Source organism: Megascapheus bottae, chromosome 29, assembly GCF_031878675.1.
Source record: "Megascapheus bottae isolate mThoBot1 chromosome 29, mThoBot2.hap1, whole genome shotgun sequence".
Taxonomy (NCBI): domain Eukaryota; kingdom Metazoa; phylum Chordata; class Mammalia; order Rodentia; family Geomyidae; genus Megascapheus; species Megascapheus bottae.
Window position 1 is genome coordinate 8,055,109 of NC_143537.1, and position 24,954 is coordinate 8,080,062.

The window sequence follows — 24,954 nt, forward strand, 5'->3', positions numbered from 1 at the left end:
AGGCAGGCAAGGCAGGCAGGCAGGTAAGGCAGGCAGGCAGGCAGGCAAGGCAGGCAAGGCAGGCAGGCAGGCAGGCAGGCAGGCAGACAGGCAGGCAGGTAAGGCAGGCAGGCAGGCAGGCAGGCAGGCAGGCAGGCAGGCAAGGCAGGCAGGCAGGCAGGCAGGCAGGCAAGGCAGGCAGGCAGGCAGGCAGGCAGGCAGGCAGGCAAGGCAGGCAGGCAGGCAGGCAGGCAAGGCAGGCAAGGCAGGCAGGCAAGGCAGGCAAGGCAGGCAGGCAAGGCAGGCAAGGCAGGCAGGCAGGCAGACAGGCAGGCAGGTAAGGCAGGCAGGCAGGCAGGCAGACAGGCCTCTGGACTTAAGTCTCCCAAGGAGATAGATTACAGGCATGCTCCACTGCACCCCAAAATATGTACCTTTAAATCTACTATGTTTGTGTTAGTTTGATATTCAGCAACAAACAACGAAGGAAATATCTCTTTAAAGTTTTTCATGCCAAAACCTTTTATTTATTTAACATATTTTTGTTTTTTATTTTAAGAGTACACTAATTATTTTCTTCTTTTTAAAATAGAGAACACTGAAGCTCATAAGGGAGTGTAAGGCTTAATGAAAATAATGCTGTTGCATTTCTAGTGGAACCCAATCAACTTATTAATAAGGTGCTCTTCTCTGAATTCTGGGCTGCTGTTTCCCAGGCCTCATTCTGATCAGTTTTCTCATTCTGCCTCAGTTTTCCCTCCACCCCATATTACCAGCACAGCCCTTTGTCAACACTCTCACGCTCCATTTAGGTCAGGATATCAAAAAGGCATCTTTTGTTTGTTTCTTTGTTTAAGACACTAGCCTAGCTAGGTGCTGGTGGCTCACACCTGTAATCTTAGCCACCCAGAAGGCTGAGATTTGAGAAACATGGCTCCAAACCAGCCAGGGCAGGGAAGTTCATGAGATCCTTATCTCCAATTAACCACACAAAGGTTGGAAGTGGAGCTATGGTTCACGGGGTAGCCCTTCAAGGAACTGTGTCTAAAGCTGGGACTTATACCATCTACTCTGAATAGTGCTGGGACCCATCACGTGAACAGACTTAATCACTGCAAACCCTCTTAGGAAACCCACTTTCCCATCTTAATGCACATTTTTTTCATGAACACACAACAAGTCTTTTACGTGGGAATACTCTTTATTATACTCATGCCCAAATCATGCAGATAATTTCATGCTATTAACTAGCACAGTTGAATCCCTGTTTGTAGCTTTTACCATATTCTGACAGCTCCCCCAGATGTTATTGCTCCCAAACATTTTATAGTAGGGTGGCATACATATATCGTCTAACCTACTTGAGAAGTTGAGGCAAGAATATTGAATTTAGGGCTTGGAAACCAGTCTGGACAATATACCAAGAAAAGAGAGACAGAGACAGAGAGGAGGAAAGAGGATGAGGGAGGAAAGGGAGGGGAGAGGAGGAGGAGGAGGAGGAGGAGGAGGAAGAAGAAGAGGAAGAAGAAGAGGAAGAAGAAGAAGAAGAAGAAGAAGAAGAAGAAGAAGAAGAAGAAGAAGAAGAAGAAGAAGAGGAAGAAGAAGAAGAAAAGGAGGAAAGAGAATCCAGCTCATCAGCCAGATGTCTTGGCGCCACCTACTGCAATTATTCTGTAATTGCAACATTGTTAAGTTTATCCACAAGGGAGACTGGGCGGGATTCTCTTAAACTACATTCTCTGTTCCTATCTCCCCTCCCCTCCCCATTCCACCCCACCCCACCTCACCCCACCCCACCACACTCCACCACACCACACCCTTTTTTTTTTTTTTTTAAACTTGGCACCTGGCATCCAGGTGATTGACAACTGAATTGCATTTGTAAATCATTGAAATGCATTACAACTATGGCTAGGGAGATGAACCATTTCTTTTTCTTAAATCCTTTCAAAGACTTTTTAACTTTGCCAGGCACTGTTGGCCCCTGTCTGTAATTCATGCTACTCGTGAGGTTGAGATCTGAGGCTCCTGATTCAAAACCAGCTAGGCAGAAAAGTCTGTGAGACTCATGCCTCCAACTCATCACAGAAAAACCTGGAAGTGGTGCTGTGGCTTAGGTCTTGAGCAAAAAGGAGCTCGAGGACAGCACCCAAGTTCAGAGTTTGAGCTCTAGGACTGGCAGAAAGAAAAAAAAGAAAGAGAGTTAAATCCTTGGATTTCTAGTGTGGCAAAATAGGCATCCATTCAAGAATCATTTGTTGAGGCAAGCTGACTTCCATGACAACTTCCAGAACACATCAAGCCAACTCTTCAAGCAGGAAAATGGCATCTCGAAGCATTTTTCTCAAAATGATCTTGTTATCCCGAGCAACTAACTCTACAATGTGTTTGTATTTCTGGTGTCTGAAGAAGTTAACGATGGGAACACCAAAGCACGGAACATACCAGACAATGCTGAGGAATGCTCTCAAGTAAAAACAACTCAGCCATCTTAGTTTCCAATCTCTTCTGCGGGCACTTTCAAAATCTGGGTACTTCATGATGCTCTGGTAATCTATTAGTGGCTTCTTCAAATCCTGTGCCACACGATAAAGAGATTGCTTATCTATACCAAAGCTCAACTGGGTGTCTTCTAGAACCTTCAGGTCGGCACCATCCTGAGGGTGCTTTTGGATTATTCTTTCTTTTAGAATGGTCGCTTTATTACTAATGATCTTGTCACAGAACTGGGAACAAACCTCTAAGGGACCATCATACCTGATATTGGAGAGGTCTGTTTTCAATGTATCTCTGAGCTTTGGGAAGTCATAAAGCAAAGGGTCAAAGTTGGATACCAGGAAGATGGGGGGTACATGTACCCCTTTCTTCTGGAGATTTTCCTGGATATTTTCTCGGATAGTTTGCAGAAGCCACGCATCTGAGAGAACACTTGTACTGAGGTCTCGGTCTAACTTGGTCCACACCACGTAGAACTTCTTTCCCATGTCCTGAAGGGTTTGGGCAAGCTTCCTGTGATTCGTGCTGAGCTGCTCAGATGCGATGATGATGAACAGGTCATACTGGCTGAACTGCATCTCCTTCACATAGCTCTCCATGCTTTGGGCTGTGATCCCCAGGCCGGGGAGGTCCCACAGCACCACATTGGGAAAGCGGGAGGAAGAGTAGCCAGCCTGTGTCTGGGTGGTTCTCACTACCCCGGTGGGGGCTGAGTCCTCCTCATCATGTCCGATTTCTCGAAGCGCATTGATGAAGGATGACACCCCATTTCCTGAGTCCCCAGACACAGCGATGCTCACAGGGCTTGTAGACATGGTCTTCATGGCTTCCCTGACTATTGAGAACACTTGTGGCCAATTCCCTTCTCTCAAGGCCCTCTCCATTTTCTCCCTGACCTCCTCAGGTAAAGTGAACTTGTGTGCATTGCATGACACGGGAGAGGCAGAGGACATGGGCACTGACGTGCAATGTGATCTGGGGGTTCCTGCTATGTTGGGGAGCAGTGGAGAAACCTGCAGAAGAGAGAGGAGCATGAGAGTGAGACACAGAGGAAGGCTGGAATCCACAGCCTTCCTAACCCACCCGCCAGGGGCTCAGAGACACATTGATGGACAGAGGAATCTGTCAGGCATTTGGGGGGAGGAAGAAAGCCCTGGCGATTTCCCTGCAGCTGTTGTGTTAAGGGTCAAAATCAAAGCAGGACTGTGGTTATTTGGACTTGAACAATGAAATATTAGGTTATTTAGTGTGAGCCTATGTCCTTACTTTAGCCCTAATGAGTGGGCAGCACTGAGCAGGGAAAAGTCTCAGGAGAACTTGTGTCAGTTCTCCACATCCAATTGGTGAGACCCAGACCCTTGCTGGTGAGAACCTTCAAGCCTTCACCAAGGTTTGTCCTGAGTCAAGTATTGCTATTATCGTTATTATTATTATTATTATTGCCAGCCCTGGGGCTTGAACTTGGCCTGGGTACTGTCCCTGAGTTTCTTTCTGCACAAGGCTAGAGCTCTTCTACTTGAGTCACAGCACCACTTCTGGCTTTTTCTGAGTAGTGTATTGGAGATAAGAGTCTTATGGACTTTCCTACCCTGGATGGCTTTGAACTGTGATGCTCTGATCTCAGTCTCCTGAAGTAGCTAAGATATTATTGTTATTTAAAATCATGTAGCTACACATGATTTTGGTTTTTTTCAAGGTATTTATCTTGTAAAACTGTGATGATGTCTTTCACAGAAAGCACAGTTAGTAAATGCTTTGAACTTTCTATTAAATTCAACAGATAAATCAAAATACGCTTTCTCCACCATCTCTACTGGTTTTAGGTCAGCACGTAAGCTTGTGGCCTATTGTAGGCGTCAAGGCTCTCCTGTGAAGACAGGTTTGCCTTGTTGGCTAAATCACTGCCACGGGTTGAAACATTTGTGGGGCAGGATTGGGGGTGAGGATTGATTGCAAGCATCCAGAAGATTCCACTCAAGTTCTGCAAACATTTACATTGCTCCTATCCGATCTGAGAAGTCCCACAGGGAAAGTAATTGCTGTGTCACATTCACTTACAATGTGAATAATCCTCTTGGTGTGTCTGTGTGGGTGCGTGCGTGTATGAAAAAAAAAATCTAAAATATTGAGAATTCAAAGTCATTTTTCTTTGCCTAAGGAGCTGCGCACTGAGCCCCAGGCAAGCTTCATCTACAGAGTTCTTATTTATTTATTTATTCTTAGTGTTTATTCATTGCCATTTCTGGGGGTTTGACCCCAAGTCCTGAGCACTATCCCTGAGCTTTTATGTTCAAGATTATTAGTCTACTTAGTTAAGCCTTAGCTCCTTGTCTGGACTTTTGATATTTAATTGTAGATTAAGACTCTCACAAACTTTCCTTCTCTCAGGCTGGCTTCAAACCTCAGATCTCAGCCTCCCCAGGACCTAGGATGACAGGCATGAGCCAGCAGCACCCACCCAGCTCTGAGTTCTGGTTTAGCTTTAGCTCCCCAGGGAATTCCACCCCCTAAGCTCCAATTCCTCCCACCTGGAGTAAAACTCCCTGGACACGAGGGGGTCTGCAGATGCAGCTTTCCACCCTTCTTCCTGACTCCCGTGGGAATCCACACCTCCCTGGCCCCTCTCCTGGGCTGGCTTGTGACTCTCACATGGTAGTGCTTCCTATCCTATTAGGGCTGCTGTTGCTCCAGGCATGTTACACACCTCCAAGGAGCTGTGCGGTGGTTTCATGGCAAGATCCAGGCTACGCAATCTGCACGGCTCCTGTCAATGGGGAAAATCCAGTTCCTCCTCCTCCTCCTCCCTCCAACTTGAACCACACAGCAAGAAGATGGTGTGCCCCTGTGTCTGTCTGTGCTGGGTCCTTTGGAGGCCTTTTTTTCGCGTAGCAAACCCTGTTAGATGAAGGGATATGCTCAGTCCTGATTGTGGTTCAAAGCCAACCTACGCAGGAAAGTCCAAAACAAAACAAACCAAGAAGTGGAGCTATGGCTCAAGTAAGTGGAAAAACACTAGCCCTAAGCAAAACAAAACCTCAGGGACAGTGCCTAGGTCCTGAGTTCAAGCTCTAGGTCAGGCACAAATGGAAACAGTCAAGTTGAATCAGACACTTAAGTCACTGCGTAAGGAAGCCCACCCTCTTTCTCCCAAACTGGTCCTCCTTAGAAGATCCCTCTCCCTTTCCCATGCTAGAAATACACAGGAGAGAGAGAAAAGGGGGGGGGGAGATGTACTAGTCCTCACCTGAAGCTCAGACCCAGGGTGTTGAGCTGGACCAAGATGCACACGCTTGGTCTTCCTGGATTTATAACTTCCTGGGTCTTAACTGCAGACCTGTGGCTTCTCCACTCAGTCACTGCTAGACCTGAGTCCTAAAAGGGAGGGAGGGAGGGAGGGGAGTGGGGAAGGAGGGGAAGACCGGAGGAGGGCAGCTTTCAGTTTCTATTCCTGGAAATGACTGCTTTCCCAGATTCCTCTGGAGGGAGACTATAAGCAGAAAATAGTGTAAGGCACAGGACAATGTAACCCCAGGCCCAGGTCAGCCTGGCCCAGGATGGGGTGAGGATGGTGGGGGCTGGGTCTGCCTCTGCTGCCTCCTGGCCTGGATGGAGCCCAGGGGCTTAGATGAACGCATCCATCTCTGTCCAGTGTCAATATGCAGACCCATGAAGGCCTGGCTGCTCAGATGGCCACAGACTGTCACCCCCCAGGGAGATGGTCCCAGCTCATCTGTTCCCACCTCCATTCTATTATCATTCCTTTCTCGTGCAGGTCCTGGGATTTGAACTCAGGGACCTGGATGCTGTCCCTGGTGCTTTTGATGCTCAAAGCCTGGTTTGAAACTTGCTCCCGGGTCCTGAATATTGCTGACTGAAGGCTTAGTTTTGCCCAAAGGTTTGGGCAAAGTCATCTGAGAGCCTCAGTCTTGCTTCAGTGGCAGCTAGCTGCTCCCTCAGCCAGGGGCCATCGGTTAGGTATCCAGTCATGTGATTTCCTGGAAGGTATGGTGCCTTTCTCTTTTCTCTTTCCTGGAAAAGACTGAGTTGCTGGGAAGAGAAGCAAGAACAAGCCCTTGTCACGTTGTTGGTTAAGAGGAGAGTTCTGGAACTCTGCATTTTGCTAGGTTCAAAAAGAGACAAAAGGGGGAAGAGGAAACAGTGAAAGTGAAGGTTAAACATCAACACAGGCTTATCAGAAAACAAACAAAACAAAACAAACCCTTCTGCAATGACTAGTGACTCATTCTTTGCTTACAAACTCACAATAGTGGGTCTGAAAGAAAGCTAAAATTGCCTAGTGTGTGGGGGTATGGACTGGAAATAACAAATGGCTGGGTGTCTGTGGCTCCTGCTTCTTATCCTAGCTTTCTCAAAGCCAGCGCTCTACCATTGAGCCACAGTACCACTTCTAGCTTTTTCTGTGTATGTGGCACCAAGGAATCAAACTCATACTAGGTAAGCACTCTACCACTAGGCCATGTTCCTGGTCCCTCTTGAGATTTTTATCTCCAATTAACTATCCAAAAAAAAAAAAAAAAGGGCTTAAGTGGTAGAGCATTGAGTAAAAAGTTCATGTTGAGTAAAAAGTTCATGTTGAGTAAAAAGTTCATGTTCAGGCCCCAAGTTCAAGACCCAGGCACGCTCCCACCCCCCAAGTAACTAATGGTAGGAAGCAGGATAGTGGTAGGGAGGGAAAGATGAGTTGGGCTCTCTGGTTTAGATTCGAATTGGGGTCAGTTTTGTCTGGTGCCTGCTGCATGAGTTTTTTTTTCTGGTCTGGAAAGAGAGACTAAGGTAAGAATGCTATGTTCCGGGGCCTCAAGATAAGGCTACCTGCCCATCTGGACTTCGTATATTTCAGTGACCAGTATATTCAGACTCAGGAGGCCTGGCCGCTCCACTGACATCAGAGACAATTCTCTTCTTCTTCCCAGAGGTTCAGTGGAGCCCCTTGCTGGGGAAGGACCCCGCAGGGCCCTCAACATCTGGGCATGGAAGGGTCTGTTTGCTGACTGGATAGCAGATGGAGTCTCATGGCAGAATGAGCTTTAAGTATGCTTTTTCTTTTTTTTCCTGGTCGTGGGACTTGGAATCTGGGCCTGGGCACACTCTTTGTGTTTTCTCAAGGAGAGAGCCTCTACCACTTGAGCCATATCACCACTTCCAGCTTTTTCTATATATGTGGTACCTAGGAATCGAACCCAGGTCTTTGGGCATGCTAGGCAAGCACTCTACCACTAGACCAAACTCCCAGCCAGAAAGAGCAGAGAACACAACAGACGAGGATTCTTGATTTGGGAGTTGGGGCTGAAGCTGAGAGCAGAGGGCAGAGAGGCTAGTCTGTAGATAAAGGAGGAAGTTACCTATTCTCCTGCTGACTCGAGTCTGGGGAAAGAAAGAGAGGAGATGAGCAGTCCAGATTTGGTGTGGGGGGGCTCGGAGGGTGGGGGAGGTGGGGAGATGGAAGGAGAGTAGCATGCAGAAGGAGGCTGCAAGGAGAAATAATCTCCTGAGAGGAGTCTCATGAGACTTAGGTGTGCTTGCAGCTATTCATACAGCAAAGTGAGATGGGAACAGGTCTAGCCTGTTGGAGAAGCAAGATGACCCTGTAGGGGACAAAGACTTGAGAGATGGGGAGGCAGAGTGAGGAGATCCATCACAAAGTTAGCTCATCTGGGCTCTACAAGGAATTTCTTGTTTCTCCCAGTGAAGCAGGATCCTGAGATATATTAGGTAGAGGAATCTCCTGCTCTGTCTCTCTACTAAAGGGGTCATTATTTTCTCCTGTCAACATGAGGTCAGGGTAGCTATGTTGTGCCCAGATTTCGGGGTCCCCAAAGACCATCAAGGAGCCAAATCCGATGTAAGAGCACAAGGGTCTTTATTGCAAGCTCTAGCCTGGACTCACAGCCAACACCAACACAGCGGGTCTGAGTGGAGAGTCCAGATTTCCTGTTGTACAGGATTTTTAGAGGGTTCTGAGAACTTTCCAAGCATAGTCACAAGTTTGTGCAAATCATAACACACCACGGAAAAATCAAAGATTTGTTCAGCTGGTGGCAGGCAGGTATTTGGCTAGAAGTGATAGGTTAGGTCAAAGGGTTGATGTTTTATGAATCGATTGGCTCATGCTAGGGGATACATGCTGAACTGCAGGGCAGCTGTTCAAGATATTGCATCAGTTATCTTATCCTGGAGCCTTTAATCACTGAGGGCGGCCTTTACACTGGTAGTTGTCTGGAATTTAGTATTTTCCTTGAAGCTGCTATCTCTGCTGGTTTAGAATGGGGTCAGGATGATTCTCTTTTACTGAAGTTGATCAAACTTCAAAATTAATTTAGGTTTCTCAACGCGTATCTCCAATTAACCACCAAAAAGATAGAAGTGCAGCGGTAATTTAAAGTGGTAGAATGGTAGCCTTGAGCAAAAAAAGCTCAAGGCAGTGACTAGACCTTGAGTTTAAGCTCCAGGACACTTTGTGTCTCTTACACACACACAGGTGAGGGAAGGAAGCGTGAGTCTTACTTCAAGGTTCTGGTCTGGCACTGGAGAAATGAGTCCCAGCCACACAAGGAGAGCAGGTAACACCAGAGGGTTCATAAATCAAGGCTCTGGTCTGGAGCCTCAGGTTAAGGATACTGGGCTACTGGGGTCCAACAGAAAAGACCTGTGTCTCGCTGGCACAAACAACGGAGCTGTCTTAGCTTTGCCTCAGTTGGGAGTGGTTTCCCACAAACTCTGTTCTGACCTCAGTCTGCCAGCCCCGCTTAAGTGATATATATGGAGGCCACCACGAGACTCTGTCACTTGGGGGGCAGACTGGCCAGTCTGTTGTTATCATCTCAGGGGGGAAAAGATGGCTGCTGTTTTCTCCATCTTCTGGCATGGTAAAGTGTTGCAAACCACAACCTGAGATAGCATGACAGATACTGGCGCTGAAGAAATGAGAAAGACACTGAGAAGTAGGAAAGCAGCGGTAACCAAGGGTACAAAGCTCACCAATTCTTGGGCTCTGAGCTCTCCCAAGCAAGCATATCTATTTAGTTCAGTACAGGGAAAGCTGCTCCAGGTGCATGCAGAGAACAAGGTATCTATCTATGTTGGGGTTACAATCCTTAACATAAGATATAGCTTGTGTACATGCTAATAGTCAACAGTGGACCCAGGTCAGCCTGGCCCAGGATGGGGTGAGGATGGTGGGGGCTGGGTCTGCCTCTGCTGCCTCCTGGCCTGGATGGAGCCCAGGGGCTTAGATGAACGCATCCATCTCTGTCCAGTGTCAATGTGCAGACCCATGAAGGCCTGGCTGCTCAGATAGCCACAGACTGTCACCCCCCAGGGAGATGGTCCCAGCTAATCTGTTCCCACCTCCATTCTATTATCATTCCTTTCTCGTGCAGGTCCTGGGATTTGAACTCAGGGACCTGGATGCTGTCCCTGGTGCTTTTGATGCTCAAAGCCTGGTTTGAAACTTGCTCCCGGGTCCTGAATATTGCTGACTGAAGGCTTAGTTCTGCCCAAAGGTTTGGGCAAAGTCATCTGAGAGCCTCAGTCTTGCTTCAGTGGCAGCTAGCTGCTCCCTTAGCCAGGGGCCATCGGTTAGGTATCCAGTCATGTGATTTCCTGGAAGGTATGGTGCCTTTCTCTTTTCTCTTTCCTGGAAAAGACTGAGTTGCTGGGAAGAGAAGCAAGAACAAGCCCTTGTCACGTTGTTGGTTAAGAGGAGAGTTCTGGAACTCTGCATTTTGCTAGGTTCAAAAAGAGACAAAAGGGGGAAGAAGAAACAGTGAAAGTGAAGGTTAAACATCAACACAGGCTTATCAGAAAACAAACAAAACAAAACAAACCCTTCTGCAATGACTAGTGACTCATTCTTTGCTTACAAACTCACAACAGTGGGTCTGAAAGAAAGCTAAAATTGCCTAGTGTGTGGGGGTATGGACTGGAAATAACAAATGGCTGGGTGTCTGTGGCTCCTGCTTCTTATCCTAGCTTTCTCAAAGCCAGCGCTCTACCATTGAGCCACAGTACCACTTCTAGCTTTTTCTGTGTATGTGGCACCAAGGAATCAAACTCATACTAGGTAAGCACTCTACCACTAGGCCATGTTCCTGGTCCCTCTTGAGATTTTTATCTCCAATTAACTATCCAAAAAAAAAAAAAAAAAACAAAGGGCAGATGCAGAACTGTGGCTTAAGTGGTAGAGCATTGAGTAAAAAGTTCATGTTCAGGCCCCAAGTTCAAGACCCGGGCACGCTCCCACCCCCCAAGTAACTAATGGTAGGAAGCAGGATAGTGGTAGGGAGGGAAAGATGAGTTGGGCTCTCTGGTTTAGATTTGAATTGGGGTCAGTTTTGTCTGGTGCCTGCTGCATGAGTTTTTTTTTCTGGTCTGGAAAGAGAGACTAAGGTAAGAATGCTATGTTCTGGGGCCTCAAGATAAGGCTACCTGCCCATCTGGACTTCGTATATTTCAGTGACCAGTATATTCAGACTCAGGAGGCCTGGCCGCTCCACTGACATCAGAGACAATTCTCTTCTTCTTCCCAGAGGTTCAGTGGAGCCCCTTGTCTGGGGAAGGACCCCGCAGGGCCCTCAACATCTGGGCATGGAAGGGTCTGTTTGCTGACTGGATAGCAGATGGAGTCTCATGGCAGAATGAGCTTTAAGTATGCTTTTTCTTCTTTTTTCTGGTCGTGGGACTTGGAATCTGGGCCTGGGCACACTCTTTGGGTTTTCTCAAGGAGAGAGCCTCTACCACTTGAGCCATATCACCACTTCCAGCTTTTTCTATATATGTGGTACCTAGGAATCGAACCCGGGTCTTTGTGCATGCTAGGCAAGCACTCTACCACTAGGCCAAACTCCCAGCCAGAATGAGCTTTAAAAGATGGACGTAGGATGTGAATGCAAAGATAGTTTGACTGTGCTCACAAGCTTGCCCTTGACGGCGTCATGGGTGCCCCTTCTCATGTTTTTGTCCCCATTTCCCTTCCCCCACCCCCTGCTTTTTTTTTTTTTCCCCCTATAAATAGCTGTGCTTCTGGAAAAGAGACAGACAGCAGTTTCATTTTCACTTGCCAGGTTCCCGCCTCTCCAATTCATAGCTCCTGGCTATGAGCTAGCAAGAACGGAGCAGTTCTGAACATTTCTTTCTGTCCCCACAGTTGGTAGCTCAGCTGCTCAGGCCATCAGAGGGGCTCCTCTGGATCCTTCCTTCTTTCTGAAGCCGGCAACTGCAGCCGCCTCAGCATTTTCAGAGGTTGTGATAGCTCTCTGGATCTGTGATAGCTCTCTGGATCTGTAAGTTAGAACTCTGGACCTGCAGGGGAGAAGTGTTTCTTGTTGGAGGCTGGCAGGGAGGGGTGCAGCTGAGTTATACAAGATAATCTGGTGACTGAAGATGCCTTTGTGTGTGTGAGAAATATGGAATAAGCACAGCTATGGGGAACTGTGAAACATTCATTGTACAAATCGGGCATTTCTTTTCTTTTCTTTTTTTTTTTTTAGCCAGTCCTGGGCCTTGAACTCAAGGCCTGAGTAGTGTCCGTGGGCTTTCTCAAGGCTAGAGCTCTACCACTTGAGCCACAGCACCATTTCTGGCTTTTTCTATGTATATGTGGTACTGAAGAATCGAACCTGGGTCTTTGTGGATGCTAGGCAAGCACTCTACCACTAGGCCAAACTCCCGGCCCTGGCATTTCATTTCTGTGGTGATATTTTTCCCTCTCATTTTGTTTCCTTTCTCTCTCTTTTCTCATTGCTTTCTTCCTTTCCTCGCCGCCTCTCTCGTTCTTCCTCTCCTTCCTTCCTTCTTTCCTTCCTTTTTCTGTTTATGTGGTACTATGGAATTGAACCCAGTGTTTCATGTCTGCTAGGTAAGCACTCTACCACTAAGCCACATTCCCAGCCCCTGGCATTTCATTTCTGTGGTGATATTTTCTAGGTATCTTTCAAATTTTCTTACAAGCTTATTTTTTCTCTCTTTCTCCTTTCTCTTTGTCTCTCTCCTTCCTTTTCTCCTTCCTTCCTTCCTTCCTTCTTTCCTTCCTTCCTTCCTTCCTTCCTTCCTTCCTTCCTTCCTTCCTTCCTTCCTTCCTTCCTTCCTCCTCCTCCTCTCTGTTTCTTTCCCCTTTTCTCTTGCTTTCTTTCTTTTAATCCTTCCTTTTTTTCTTTCCTCTCTTTCTTTCTTCCCAGTCATAGGGCTTGGGCACTGTGTCTTGGCTTTTTCACTCAAACTAGCCCTCTTGTACTTGAGCCACGCCTCTGCTTTTGCATTTTTTGGTGATTAATTGGAGATGAAAGTCTCCTAATCTTTGTTGCCCAGGCTGGCATTGAACCCTCCTCTGATCTCAGCCTCCCGAATTGCTAGGTGCAAGGCACCAGCACCCGGCTCAGAACTTTATTTATTTATTTATTTATTTATTTATATTTATTTTGTGGGTCATGGTGCTTAAACTCAGCCTGGGCATTGTCCCTGAGCTCTATAGCTTTAAGGCTACCACCCTACCCTTAAGCCGAGCCCCAATTTTCATTTTCTAGAGGTTAATGGGAGATAAGAGTCTCAGGTCCTTTTGTGCCTGGGCTGGCTTTGAACCTTGATCCTCAGATCTCAGCCTCCTGAGTAGCTAGGATTACAGCCGTGAGCCACTGCACCAGGCAGAACTGTAACAGCGGAAATGTGTTCTTTTCCCTTTCTGAAAATCAGAAGGGTAAAATCAGTCTAAAGGTAAAATTAGTCTAAAGGTATGAACAGACCTGGCTGCAGCTGGAGGACCTAGGAGTTGAGGTTATGGTTAGGCTTAGGGTTAAGGTGAGGGTTAGGTTTAGTGTTAGGGACCCTTGGGTTAGGGGTAAGGTTAGGGTGTGGATTAGGGTGAGGGTGAGGGTTAGGGTTAGGTTTAGGGTGTGGGTTAGAGTGAGGGTGAGGGTGAGGGTTAGGGTTAGGGAATTCTCTGGTCATTTTCAGTCCCTTGGTCCTCAATCCTTCCTTTGTATTTATTGACTTCTTTTTTAAAACTCTTAAATCCTGCTCTGGTGTCATTTTATCTCTTCTTTCTTTTTCTTCCTGCCTTCATCTGGTAAGGACTGTGGTGATGTCCTCACATCTATCTGGATAGTCCAGATGGCCAGTGACAAGAGTCTGTCTGAAATTCTTTCACGAAGTCACATCAGCTAAGATCCTTGTCCTGTCAGACATTATACACTCACAGGATCTGGAGGTCAGGACAGGAACAATTTTGGGGGATTAGTGTTGGTTGAGAGACTGAGGTGTGATTTTTTTTTGGGGGGGTCATGGGGCTGGAACTCTGGGCTTGGGTCCTGTCCCTGAGCTCTTCAGCTCAAGACTACCGCCCTACCCTAGAGCCACAGCCCCACTGCCCATTTTCTAGAGATTAAGTAGAGATAAGAGTCTCATGGCTTTTTAGTACCCAGGCTGGCTTTGAATCTTGATCCTCAGCTCTCAGCCTCCTGAGTAGCTAGGATTACAGATGTGAGCCACCGCCCTGGATTTGAGGTGTGGTCTTGACTCCTGAAATACAGAAACCAATAACACTGGAAATAAGCAGTCTCTTTTCTAGCAATGGGGAAAAAACACAAGTCAGAGAGAAGCATGAATCCATGTGGTGCAGTGTACCCCTTCCGCTGACCCCAGGCACCACTGCAAGCTCACTCCATTCTCCTCATTGCTTCTTTTCCACAGACCATCCCAAGCCAATGGCCATGGAGGAGTTCGTTGTAAGCACCTTGAAGAACTTGTTAAGGAAGAACTATCAGCATCTGGCTGACAACTTTCCATCTCTGTACTCCACACTGATCAGTAAAGCAGGAGGCATGCTCTCTCTGGAGACCGTGAGTGGCATTCAAGAAGCCCTGCAGGAGGGGAACCTGAAGGATGTGGTGGACAAGATTCAAGAGTCTCTGAGTGCTGCAGAAAACGCTCCCCTCGATGTGGCTGTGATCGGGGGTTCTGGGGTGGGCAAGTCCAGCTTCATCAATGCCCTGAGAGGCCTCGGTCATGATGAGGAGGGGTCAGCTAGGGTAGGGGTTGTGGACACTACCACGAAGAAAATTCCCTATAAGCACCCCAAATATTCCAATGTGACCTTCTGGGATCTGCCTGGGACTGGCACGCCCCAATTCAGCCCAGAGTCTTATCTGGAAACCGTGGGATTTTCCCAGTATGACTTCTTCATCCTCGTCTCTGCTTCTCGTTTCACGTGCAATGATGCTGTGCTGGCCCAGAAAATCACAGAGATGGGGAAAAAGTTGTACTTCATGAGAAGCAAGGTGGATACTGACTTGTATAATGAACAGAGAGCCAAACCCAAGTCCTTTCAAAAGGAGAGGGTTCTCCAGCAGATTCGAGACAACTGCCTGCACAGTCTCACCGACGTCGGTGTACTGGAACCATGCATCTTCTTGATCTCCAACTTTGACCTTGGCGAGTTTGATTTCCCGAGACTGGAGCAGACTCTGCTGGAGGACCTGCCGGCTCATAAACGCCATACTTTTGCACTCCTGTTGCCCAATTTCTGCAAGGAGTACATTGATATGAAGAAAGAATTCCTCCAAGAGAAGATTTTGCTGCAAGCTGTGAAGTCAGGGATTATTGCCGTCGTCCCCTTCATGCCTTACATCAGTGGCTTCGACCAGACAGAGCAAGAAAATTGTTTGAAGTTTTACCGAGAATATTTTGGTTTGGATGACAAGTCCATTCCAGAGATGGCGCAGAAGTTGGGGACCTCTGTGGAGGATGTCAAAAGCCGCATGAAGTCTTTGGATTTCTGGGCCCTTGTTCGGGATGACAGCTTAGTAGCCAAAGTCACGAGTGGCGTCGAAGCCTTCTGTTCTGCGAATGGAGGCTGTCCATCTGCTGTCTTGCAGTTTCTGAAAAACTACTTTCTGCGCCTGAAATTCCTCAATACCGTGGTCGACGATGCTAAGCTTCTCCTGCGGGAGATGAAGTAGGCCTGGCCTCCTGAAATGTTTGAAAAGGGAGCTTAGATCTTGCGTGGAAGTCCTCGCTGCTGTGTTTCCCTGGGGTTCTACACTTAAATCCTGAATTCATTCACTGTCTACCCTTTCTTTATCCTGATACTCTCACCACTCTGTTTACGTACAGCACCACTCACTCAGGTACTAAACAACCTAAGTGGTCTCCATTGTTGTCATTTTTCTGATCATTTTTTCCCCCTTGCCTAGTCACAATATTAACACCTTTCCCACCCAAATCAGGGAAGGCTAGTAAATATGAGAACATGAATAAATGTATAACAAAAAGAGTGTTGTGGTGTTTGGATTGGTCCCTTCCCAACTATTGATTGAACACTGTGTCAAGTGATTTTTTTTTTGGTAAAGGTAGAAAGAGCAGAGAACACAAGAGACGAGGATTCTTGATTTGGGAGTTGGGGCTGAAGCTGAGAGCAGAGGGCAGAGAGGCTAGTCTGTAGATAAAGGAGGAAGTTACCCATTCTCCTGCTGATACGAGTCTGGGGAAAGAAAGAGAGGAGATGAGCAGTCCAGATTTGGTGGGGGGGGCACGGAGGGTGGGGGAGGTGGGGAGGTGGAAGGAGAGTAGCATGCAGAAGGAGGCTGCAAGGAGAAATAATCTCATGAGAGGAGTCTCATGAGACTTAGGTGTGCTTGCAGCTATTCATACAGCAAAGTGAGATGGGAACAGGTCTAGCCTGTTGGAGAAGCAAGATGACCCTGTAGGGGACAAAGACTTGAGAGATGGGGAGGCAGAGTGAGGAGATCCGTCACAAAGTTAGCTCATCTGGGCTCTACAAGGAATTTCTTGTTTCTCCCAGTGAAGCAGGATCCTGAGATATATTAGGTAGAGGAATCTCCTGGTCTGTCTCTCTACTAAAGGGGTCATTATTTTCTCCTTTCAACATGAGATCAGGGTAGCTATGTTGTGCCCAGATTTCGGGGTCCCCAAAGACCATCAAGGAGCCAAATTCGATGTAAGAGCACAAGGGTCTTTATTGCAAGCTCTAGCCTGGACTCACAACCAACACCAACACAGCGGGTCTGAGTTGAGAGTCCAGATTTCCTGTTGTACAGGATTTTTAGAGGGTTCTGAGAACTTTCCAAGCATAGTCACAAGTTTGTGCAAATCATAACACACCACGGAAAAATCAAAGATTTGTTCAGCTGGTGGCAGGCAGGTATTTGGCTAGAAGTGATTGGTTAGCTCAAAGGGTTGATGTTTTATGAATCGATTGGCTCATGCTAGGGGATACATGCTGAACTGCAGGGCAGCTGTTCAAGATATTGCATCAGTTATGTTATCCTGGAGCCTTTAATCACTGAGGGCAGCCTTTACACTGGTAGTTGTCTGGAATTTAGTATTTTCCTTGAAGCTGCTATCTCTGCTGGTTTAGAATGGGGTCAGGATGATTCTCTGGTGGGGGGGCTACTTAAAAATAACTTTTACTGAAGTTGATCAAACTTCAAAATTAATTTAGGTTTCTCAACGCGTATCTCCAATTAACCACCAAAAAGATAGAAGTGCAGCGGTAATTTAAAGTGGTAGAATGGTAGCCTTGAGCAAAAAAAGCTCAAGGCAGTGACTAGACCTTGAGTTTAAGCTCCAGGACACTTTCTGTCTCTTACACACACACAGGTGAGGGAAGGAAGTGTGAGTCTTACTTCAAGGCTCTGGTCTGGCACTGGAGAAATGAGTCCCAGCCACACAAGGAGAGCAGGTAACACCAGAGGGTTCATAAATCAAGGCTCTGGTCTGGAGCCTCAGGTTAAGGATATTGGGCTACTGGGGTCCAATAGAAAAGACCTGTGTCTCGCTGGCACAAACAACGGAGCTGTCTTAGCTTTGCCTCAGTTGGGAGTGGTTTCCCACAAACTCTGTTCTGACCTCAGTCTGCCAGCCCCGCTTAAGTGATATATATGGAGGCCACCACGAGACTCTGTCACTTGGGGGGCAGACTGGCCAGTCTGTTGTTTTCATCTCAGGGGGGAAAAGATGGCTGCTGTTTTCTCCATCTTCTGGCATGGTAAAGTGTTGCAAACCACAACCTGAGATAGCATGACAGATACTGGCGCTGAAGAAATGAGAAAGACACTGAGAAGTAGGAAAGCAGCGGTAACCAAGGGTTCAAAGCTCACCAATTCTTGGGCTCTGAGCTCTCCCAAGCAAGCATATCTATTTAGTTCAGTACAGGGAAAGCTGCTCCAGGTGCATGCAGAGAACAAGGTATCTATCTATGTTGGGGTTACAATCCTTAACATAAGATATAGCTTGTGTACATGCTAATAGTCAACAGTGGACAACAGTGGTGAACATTTTTTTTTTTGCCAGTCCTGGACTTGAGCTCAGGGCCTGAGCACTGTCCTTGGACTTTCTCAAGGCTAGAGCTCAACCACTTGAGCCTCAGCACCACTTCTGGCTTTTTTCTATGTGTGTATCGAGGAATCGAACCCGGGTGTTTGTGCATGCTAGGCAAGCACTCCACCACTAGGCCAAAGTCCTAGCCAGTGGTGAACATTTTTGAAACCCATTATCGGATCCAGTTAATAGTAACTGACACACTTGGCTTGCCTTGTTTGGATTGACCTTTCCAGGGTCCAGCCCTCTGACTTCTGAGTCCTGAGGAGGTGAGGTTGCTTTCCAACCTGAGAATCCTCTTCAGGCCTCACAGCCGGGGCTCAGAGTTCCCTCCAGGAAAGGTAGCTCTGGGTGTTGGTATTGTATGCAGTCAGCTGACTCAGGGGCATCTTTACAAATGTGCTGTGCTGGCCCAGAAAATCACAGAGATGGGGAAGAAGTTCTACATCATGAAAGCAAGGTGGGTAGTGACTTGTGTAATGAACAGAGAGCCAAACCCAAGTCCTTTCAAAAGGAGAGGGTTCTCCAGCAGATTCGAGACAACTGCCTGCACAGTCTCACCGACGTCGGTGTACTGGAACCATGCATCTTCTTGATCTCCAACTTTGACCTTGGCGATTTTGATTTCCTGAGACTGGAGTGGACTCTGCTGAAGGAACTCTGTGCTCACAAGCGCCATATTCTCGCTCTTCTCCTGCCCAGTTTCTATGAGGATTTAATTGATATGAAGAGGGAGATCCTCAAGGAAAAGATCTGGCTGGTAGCCATGAAATCACTAGGTTTGGCTATCTTGAACATGGGTAGTGACTTTGATCTGGCCGAACAAGAAACCTGTTTGCAGGTTTATGGCAATCATTTCAGTTTGGATGATAAATCCATTGAGAAGATTGCTCAGATTCTGGAAACACCTGTGCAGGCCATCAAACTGGAAGCCAAGTCCTTGAGTTTCATGTACCTGGAGGTGACGGGAGTGTTGCAGGGAAAGTTAGGAGAGTTGCTAATTCCCTGGGCTCAGTCAGTCCGGGGCCCCGCTCTCCTGCCTGCCATTTTCTTAGAGTCTACTTCGTACACTTAGCATTCCTAAATACAGTGGCCGACGATGCTAAGCTTCTCTTACGAAAGACCAGAAAGAAAATGAAGGGCCAATGAAGGGACCTTCGTGTATGCTCTCTCAGAGTAGAAATAGAGATTTTCTTCCTCTCACCTCTCAAGCCAGATCTCTCATCCATGCCTGAAGCATTCGATCATAGAGACTTTATTACTTTCATGTTAATCTATTGTGTTGTTAAGCATGGCTTGACATATCAGACAGTGAGACCCTACTTGGAACTCTTCGTGTAATGAAGTAGTCAGCTTTTGTGTTTACTTACTCTGATAATCAACAGCTTATAACCCCGGGGCAGAGTGACTTATACCCGGTAATTCCAACCACTTGGGAAACCAAGATTGAGAGCATTTGTTTGAGATTGGATCAAGCGAAATGAAATGTGTGTGAGACCTGCATCTCAACAACAACAACAAACTTGGAGTGGTGGCATTTGCCTGTAATCCCAGTGACAGTCGAGGCATAGGTCAGAAGATTATTATGATTCCAGTGTGGCCTAAGGAAATTACAATAAACTGCCGGGTTAGTGTTCCATGTAGGTCCCCATCTCTGTGGACTCATGACAACAGCCACAGTGGGTCTTCCAAAGGTAGAAATAATTACTTGCTCTCCAAGGACACCCACTTATGGTGGTAGCTGTTGGGTACACAGAGAAGAGTCTCAGCCCTTTTGTACATCCTCACTCCTTTATTCCAGCTCCTTCAGCTCCATCTTATCCTTGGTCTGGTTTTTGAGGACCCTACGGCTGAACCAATCCTATCTTCCTGCCCGCGTTTCCAGTTAGCCTATGAAGTGTCTTTTACAGCAATCTCAGCACAATCACTGCAGCAACCATGAAAACCACTAGTTCCTGGTTTCCAATGGAGCTGCTTGTGTGTCTAGCTTTGCACTAGTGTGGAAGTGATATATGTGGTTAATAGAAATAGTAGTTGGCTTAAAAGTTGCATTTTTTATTCTCTTCTGCATGGCAAAGGACATAGTTAACAAGCTAAAGTGACAGCGTACAGTATAGGAGATCTTTGTTTGCCAGCTATATGTCAGACAATGTGTATTGAATAAATACTCAACTACTGAGCTCTCCCCTGCCCTGTCACCACTCTTATTCTCATCTTAAAGATGACAACACACACACACACACACACACACATACACAGACTTTGTCAACTTTGTCAAAAGGAGGTGATAGAAAGAGATACAACAGTCTGGATTCTCCCCTCTTCTCCGTCTCCCCCCTAAACACTGGATCTGTTTTTCAAGTCTCAAGCTCAAATTTCTCTGAAAACTTCCTTGGCTCTGGCATGGATCACACGATGTTAGATTGGAATAATGACAGTGAAAAAGGCAAGAGCGAAACAGAAGCCAACAATCCTATTGCTTGGTATTTTGTTTGTAGGACTGGGCTATGGGATACAAAATGTGTAAATGTCACAGACACCATTCCTGATTTCATCCATAGCCCAGCCCTGCAAAACTCCAGAAGGAATATTAGCTTCCTTACTCAGAGAACCAACATAACCACAGGAGTACAGCAGATGGAACCCAGCCAGCTCAGAGGACTGACAGGAACAGGTGCAGAAGTTGGTTTAGTTTTGGTTTTCTTTAGGGGTATAAAATCAGGGCAGGGATTGTGACTTCATGGTAGAGTGCCTGCCTAATATGCATGAGGCCCTGGGTTTGATTCCTTGGTACCACATAAACAACAACAACAACGAATGAATAATTAAAAAATAAAAAAGAGGTGCAGTGAGATGCAAGAAATAAAGTGTGTACATTTCTGACAATTTGTAAGGTAAGATCATGATTTTTTTCTTTATTCTTTTTTTTTGCCAGTCTTGGGGCTTGAACTCAGGGCCTGGGCACTGTCCTTGGACACTTTTTTCTCAAGGCTAGAGCTCTGCCACTTGAGCCACAGTGTCTCTTCCAGGCTTTTCTGTGTATGTGCTACCGAGGAATCAAATCCGGGTCTTTGCACATGCTAGGCAAACACTCTATAGGCCATCAATCCCAGCCAAATAATGGTTTCTTGCTAGCATGTGTCATGATTTAGTTATTGGAAAAAATCAGGTATTGAACCCCAGTCTTCCAAAACGAGCTTTGTTTGTCCTCCTTTATCCAGAAATTCCAAGCAGGCTGTTTCTTTTCCCTGAGCCTGTGGACACTTCTTCATTTGAACACTAGATGGAGCCCTGAGCAGATCAGGGACCAAATCAGATCCAGAGCTCCCATGGCTGTGTTGATGTGTTGTCATTGTCTCACCACCACTGGGCAATCCCAGCCCAGATGTGTCCTAAACGGGCTGCTGTTGCACTAGTTAGAGAGAAGCAGGAGAATATAGAAAAGGACTGGTCTATTCTCCTGTCCAGGTCTTCTGTGGAACTAACTTATTAATTTATTCCCTGATTGTCTGGCTCCAGACTGAATACAGAATTGTTTTGAACCTCAAGGATAGGGCTTAATGGTAGAGTGCTTGCTTAGCATGCATGAAGTCCTGGGTTCAATTCCTCAGTACCACATAGACAGAAAATGCTGGAAGTGGCACTGTGACTCATGTGGTAGAGTGCTAGCCTCGAGCAGAAGAAGCTCAGGGACAGTGCCTAGGTTCTATTTTCAAGCCCCAAGACTAGCAAGCAAGCAAGGCAGGCAGAAAGACAAAGAGGAAGGAAGGAAGGAAGGAAGGAAGGAAGGAAGGAAGGAAGGAAGGAAAGAAATGAATGAAAAGCAAGCAAGCTAAGGGACAATGCTCAGGTCCTGAGTTCAAGCTTCAGTACACACACACACACACACACACACACACACACACACACACACACATCTCATTCTGTCTTTACCCTGAACATTCAATAGAGATGATCTTTTATTCCAAGAAAAGATGGTTTTATTGCAAATATGCACAAAAGAGGAATATTAAGCTTCAACTGACAGATAGAAATTCTGTATATGGGGCCGAGAGTTTGGCCTAGTGGTGGAGTGCTTGCCTAGCATGCACAAAGACCCAGGTTCGATTCCTCGATACACACATAGAAAAAAGCCAGAAGTGGTGCTGAGGCTCAAGTGGTTGAGCTCTAGCCTTGAGAAAGTCCAAGGACAGTGCTCAGGCCCTGAGCTCAAGCCCCACGACCGACCTCCACCCCACAAAAGTCCTTTTTCCCCTCCTCATTTTGCAAAATAATCAATCCACAAAAGAATGAAGAGCCTGGTGCTAGTGGCTCACTCCTGTAATCCTAGCTACTCAGGAAGCTGAGATCTGAGGACCACTGTTCAAGGTCAGCCTGGGCACAACAGTCCATAAGACTCTTATCTACAACAAACTACGCAGAAAACGCTGGAAGGGACGCTGTGGCTCAACTGGCATAGAGAGGCTCAGATAATAGCGTCTAGGCCCTGAGTTCTATTCCCAGGGCTGACAAAAAAAAAAGATTAGAGAAAAGGTCACTGAGATTACAAAATTCTTTCTAATCCCTAAAGGTGCTATGACTGTTTTTTTTTTTTTTTTGGGTGGGAGGGTACTTCTCCTAGGGCTTGATCTCAGGATCCTGGCACTGCCCCTTAGCTTTTGTGCTCAAGGCTAGTGCTTTACCACTTAAGCCAGAGCTCTAATTCCAGCTTCTTGGTGGTTAATTGGACATAAGAATCTCACTGACATTCCTGTCCTGGCTGACTTTGAATTTCAATTCTCAGATCTCAGCCTGCTGAGTAACTAGAATTGATTGCAGGGATGAGCCACCAGTGCCCAGACATGGTCCAGTCCTTTCTTTAAAAAAATTAATTTATTATTATTATACAGGTAATGTTACCACAGAGGGATTACAATTACACAAATCAGGTAATGAGTACATTTCCTTTCGTACAGTCCCTCATTCCCTCCCAGTCACTCACTCCCCTCTCCACCCGCGAGTTACATAGTGTACTTTCAGCAGAGCTCCACTGCCGTGCTTTTTTACCCTTTTCCCTCCAGTTCTGTGCCCTCCCCCCAACCCTCCCATGCGGATACACCACACATAAGCGAAAGGAGACAGAATCGTCAAAAACTAAGAACAAAAACAAACAAACAAAAAGAAGTCTCTTGTTTCCATATCTTGGAGTTTGTGTTGTGTTGTGTCTATTTTTTTTTTTTTTTGCCAGTCCTGGGCTTGGGCTCAGGGCTTGAGCACTGTCCTTGGACTTTCTCAAGGCTGGGGCTCTACCACTTGAGCCTCAGCACCACTTCCAGCTTGTTGATATGTATGTAGGGTACCGAGGAATCGAACCCGGGTCTTCATGCATGCTAGGCAAGCACTCTACCACTAGGCCAAACTCCCGGCCCTGTGTCTATTATTTTATATAAATATGAAGAAGCACTGAGGCATGACACCTTTGTGTTTCTCTCCTAAGATTATCCTCTTTTGGAATGATGATTACAATGCTTCTGAGAGAGAAGGAACTTTTTTTTTACCTGATCATAAGGGGAGAGCTAGGCAGGGTAGGGCACTCTGGTACTCAGGGCTGGCTGCCAATCCTGCAGCAATCTAACCCCTTCCTCAGGGCCCCCATCACCTCCCGGTTTCTTAAGCTATAAATGAGGGGATTAAGCATAGGAGTAAGAACTGTGTAGAAGATAGAGACCACCTTGTCATGGCTAGGAGCTCGGTATTTCCTAGGCCTCAGGTAAATAAACATGGCTGCCCCATAGAAGAAGGAGACAGCTGTCAGGTGGGAGGTACAGGTGACCAGAGCTTTTTTCTGGGACTGGGCAGAGCGCATGCCAAGCACAGTTCCCAGGATGCGAGCATAGGAGGCCACGATGATGGAGAAGGGAAAGAGCAGCATGAAGACACAGCAAACAAATACCACCTTTTCAAACAGGGATGTGTCCACACAGGCCAGCTTCAACAAGGACAGCATCTCACAGAAGAAGTGGTTCACCACCCTCAAGCCACAGTAGGGGAATGTCATTACTACTGCCATTTGAACCATGCCGTCTATTATCCCAAAGGCCCAGGAGCTCCCCACTATCTGCAGACACACCTTCTGATTCATGAGGATGGGATAATGAAGTGGGTGGCTAATGGCCACGTAACGGTCATAAGCCATAAGTCCAAGCAAGAGAGCCTCGGATCCCACAAGACACACAAACAAGCCAATTTGAAGGCCACAGCCCACAAACGAGATGGACTTCCTGCCAGACAGGAAGTTGGCTGCCATCTTGGGCACATTGGTGCAGACCAACATGAGGTCCATGAGGGAGAGCTGACTGAGGAAGAAGTACATCGGGGTATGAAGGCGAGGATCAGTATAGATGAGGAAGATGAGGAGAATATTCCCCCAGAGGGCCACTGCGAAGACTGCCACTACCACAGAGAAGAGGACAATATCAGTTGGACTGTGGGAGAAGATTCCCAAGAGGATAAAATCATCTGTGGCTGACTGGTTCCACCATGTCTCCATGGCTCAGTTGTTCTTGGCAACCTGAACAGATGGACAGAATATGTTGGATTAACTTAACCTTCCTTCCTTCCTTCCCTCCTTCCTCCCTTCCTTCCTCTCTCCTTCCCTCCTTCCCTCCCTCCTTCCCTCCCCCTTCGCTCTTTCATTTTCTTTCTTTCTTTCTTTCTTTCTTTCTTTCTTTCTTTCTTTCTTTCTTTCTTTCTTTCTTTCTTTCTTTCTTTCTTTCTTTCTTTCTTTCTTTCTTTCTTTCTTTCTTCTCCGGCTACAGTCCAATGCTTCTTACATGCTAGAAAAGTGGTCTACTGCTGAGCCACTCCTAGAAAGCACCCAGAGCTATGATCTTACCTTAACACGGACAAAGCCAAATTTGCCCAGGTGTGATACTGGAGGAGTTTTCTACCAAAAGGAACCACTATGCCCACAGCCTTGCTTTATCTGCCACAGGAATTGACCAACTAGCAAACCAAAGAAATTGAATCTCCTTGGCTGAAGACTCCCCCCAACTCCCACCCCTTGCCCTAAGAGACAAAACACTCAGTTTCAGGCAGTTTCAGAGAGCCTTTCATCTCCACCCTTGTCTCTCTCTTCTCTCTAACTTG

At 46.7% G+C, this 24,954-nt stretch overlaps 3 protein-coding genes and 1 pseudogene across 5 annotated transcripts; 2 read left to right on the top strand and 2 right to left on the bottom strand.

The window, feature by feature from the left end:
* Nucleotides 1–1,776: 1,776 nt before the first annotated feature.
* LOC150044610 (immunity-related GTPase family M protein 1-like) lies at nucleotides 1,777–5,830 on the bottom strand. Of its 3 annotated transcripts, none has more exons than XM_090320830.1 (3): nucleotides 5,720–5,830; nucleotides 5,180–5,370; nucleotides 1,777–3,488 (listed from the first exon to the last, which is right to left on the bottom strand). In XM_090320830.1, the coding sequence occupies exons 2-3, from the start codon at nucleotides 5,204–5,206 to the stop codon at nucleotides 2,277–2,279; spliced, it is 1,239 nt and encodes a 412-aa protein (XP_090176956.1). In that variant the 5' UTR covers nucleotides 5,207–5,370; nucleotides 5,720–5,830; the 3' UTR covers nucleotides 1,777–2,276. The 3 variants fall into 3 exon arrangements, with proteins under 3 accessions (XP_090176956.1, XP_090176957.1, XP_090176958.1); XM_090320831.1 differs by having other exon boundaries at nucleotides 5,180–5,419; XM_090320832.1 differs by lacking the exon at nucleotides 5,180–5,370.
* An 8,354-nt stretch (nucleotides 5,831–14,184) lies between these two features.
* On the top strand, nucleotides 14,185–15,760 carry LOC150044611 (interferon-gamma-inducible GTPase 10-like). The gene has a single exon (XM_090320741.1). It carries the CDS (start codon nucleotides 14,193–14,195, stop codon nucleotides 15,444–15,446), a length of 1,254 nt encoding a protein of 417 aa, XP_090176867.1. The 5' UTR covers nucleotides 14,185–14,192; the 3' UTR covers nucleotides 15,447–15,760.
* A 421-nt stretch (nucleotides 15,761–16,181) lies between these two features.
* LOC150044612 (interferon-gamma-inducible GTPase 10-like) lies at nucleotides 16,182–18,975 on the top strand (annotated as a pseudogene).
* Nucleotides 18,976–23,392: 4,417 nt separating this feature from the next.
* On the bottom strand, nucleotides 23,393–24,355 carry LOC150044613 (olfactory receptor 2V2). Its single transcript, XM_090320743.1, has one exon. The coding sequence runs from the start codon at nucleotides 24,353–24,355 to the stop codon at nucleotides 23,408–23,410; it is 948 nt and encodes a 315-aa protein (XP_090176869.1). The 3' UTR covers nucleotides 23,393–23,407.
* Between the last annotated feature and the right edge of the window lie 599 nt (nucleotides 24,356–24,954).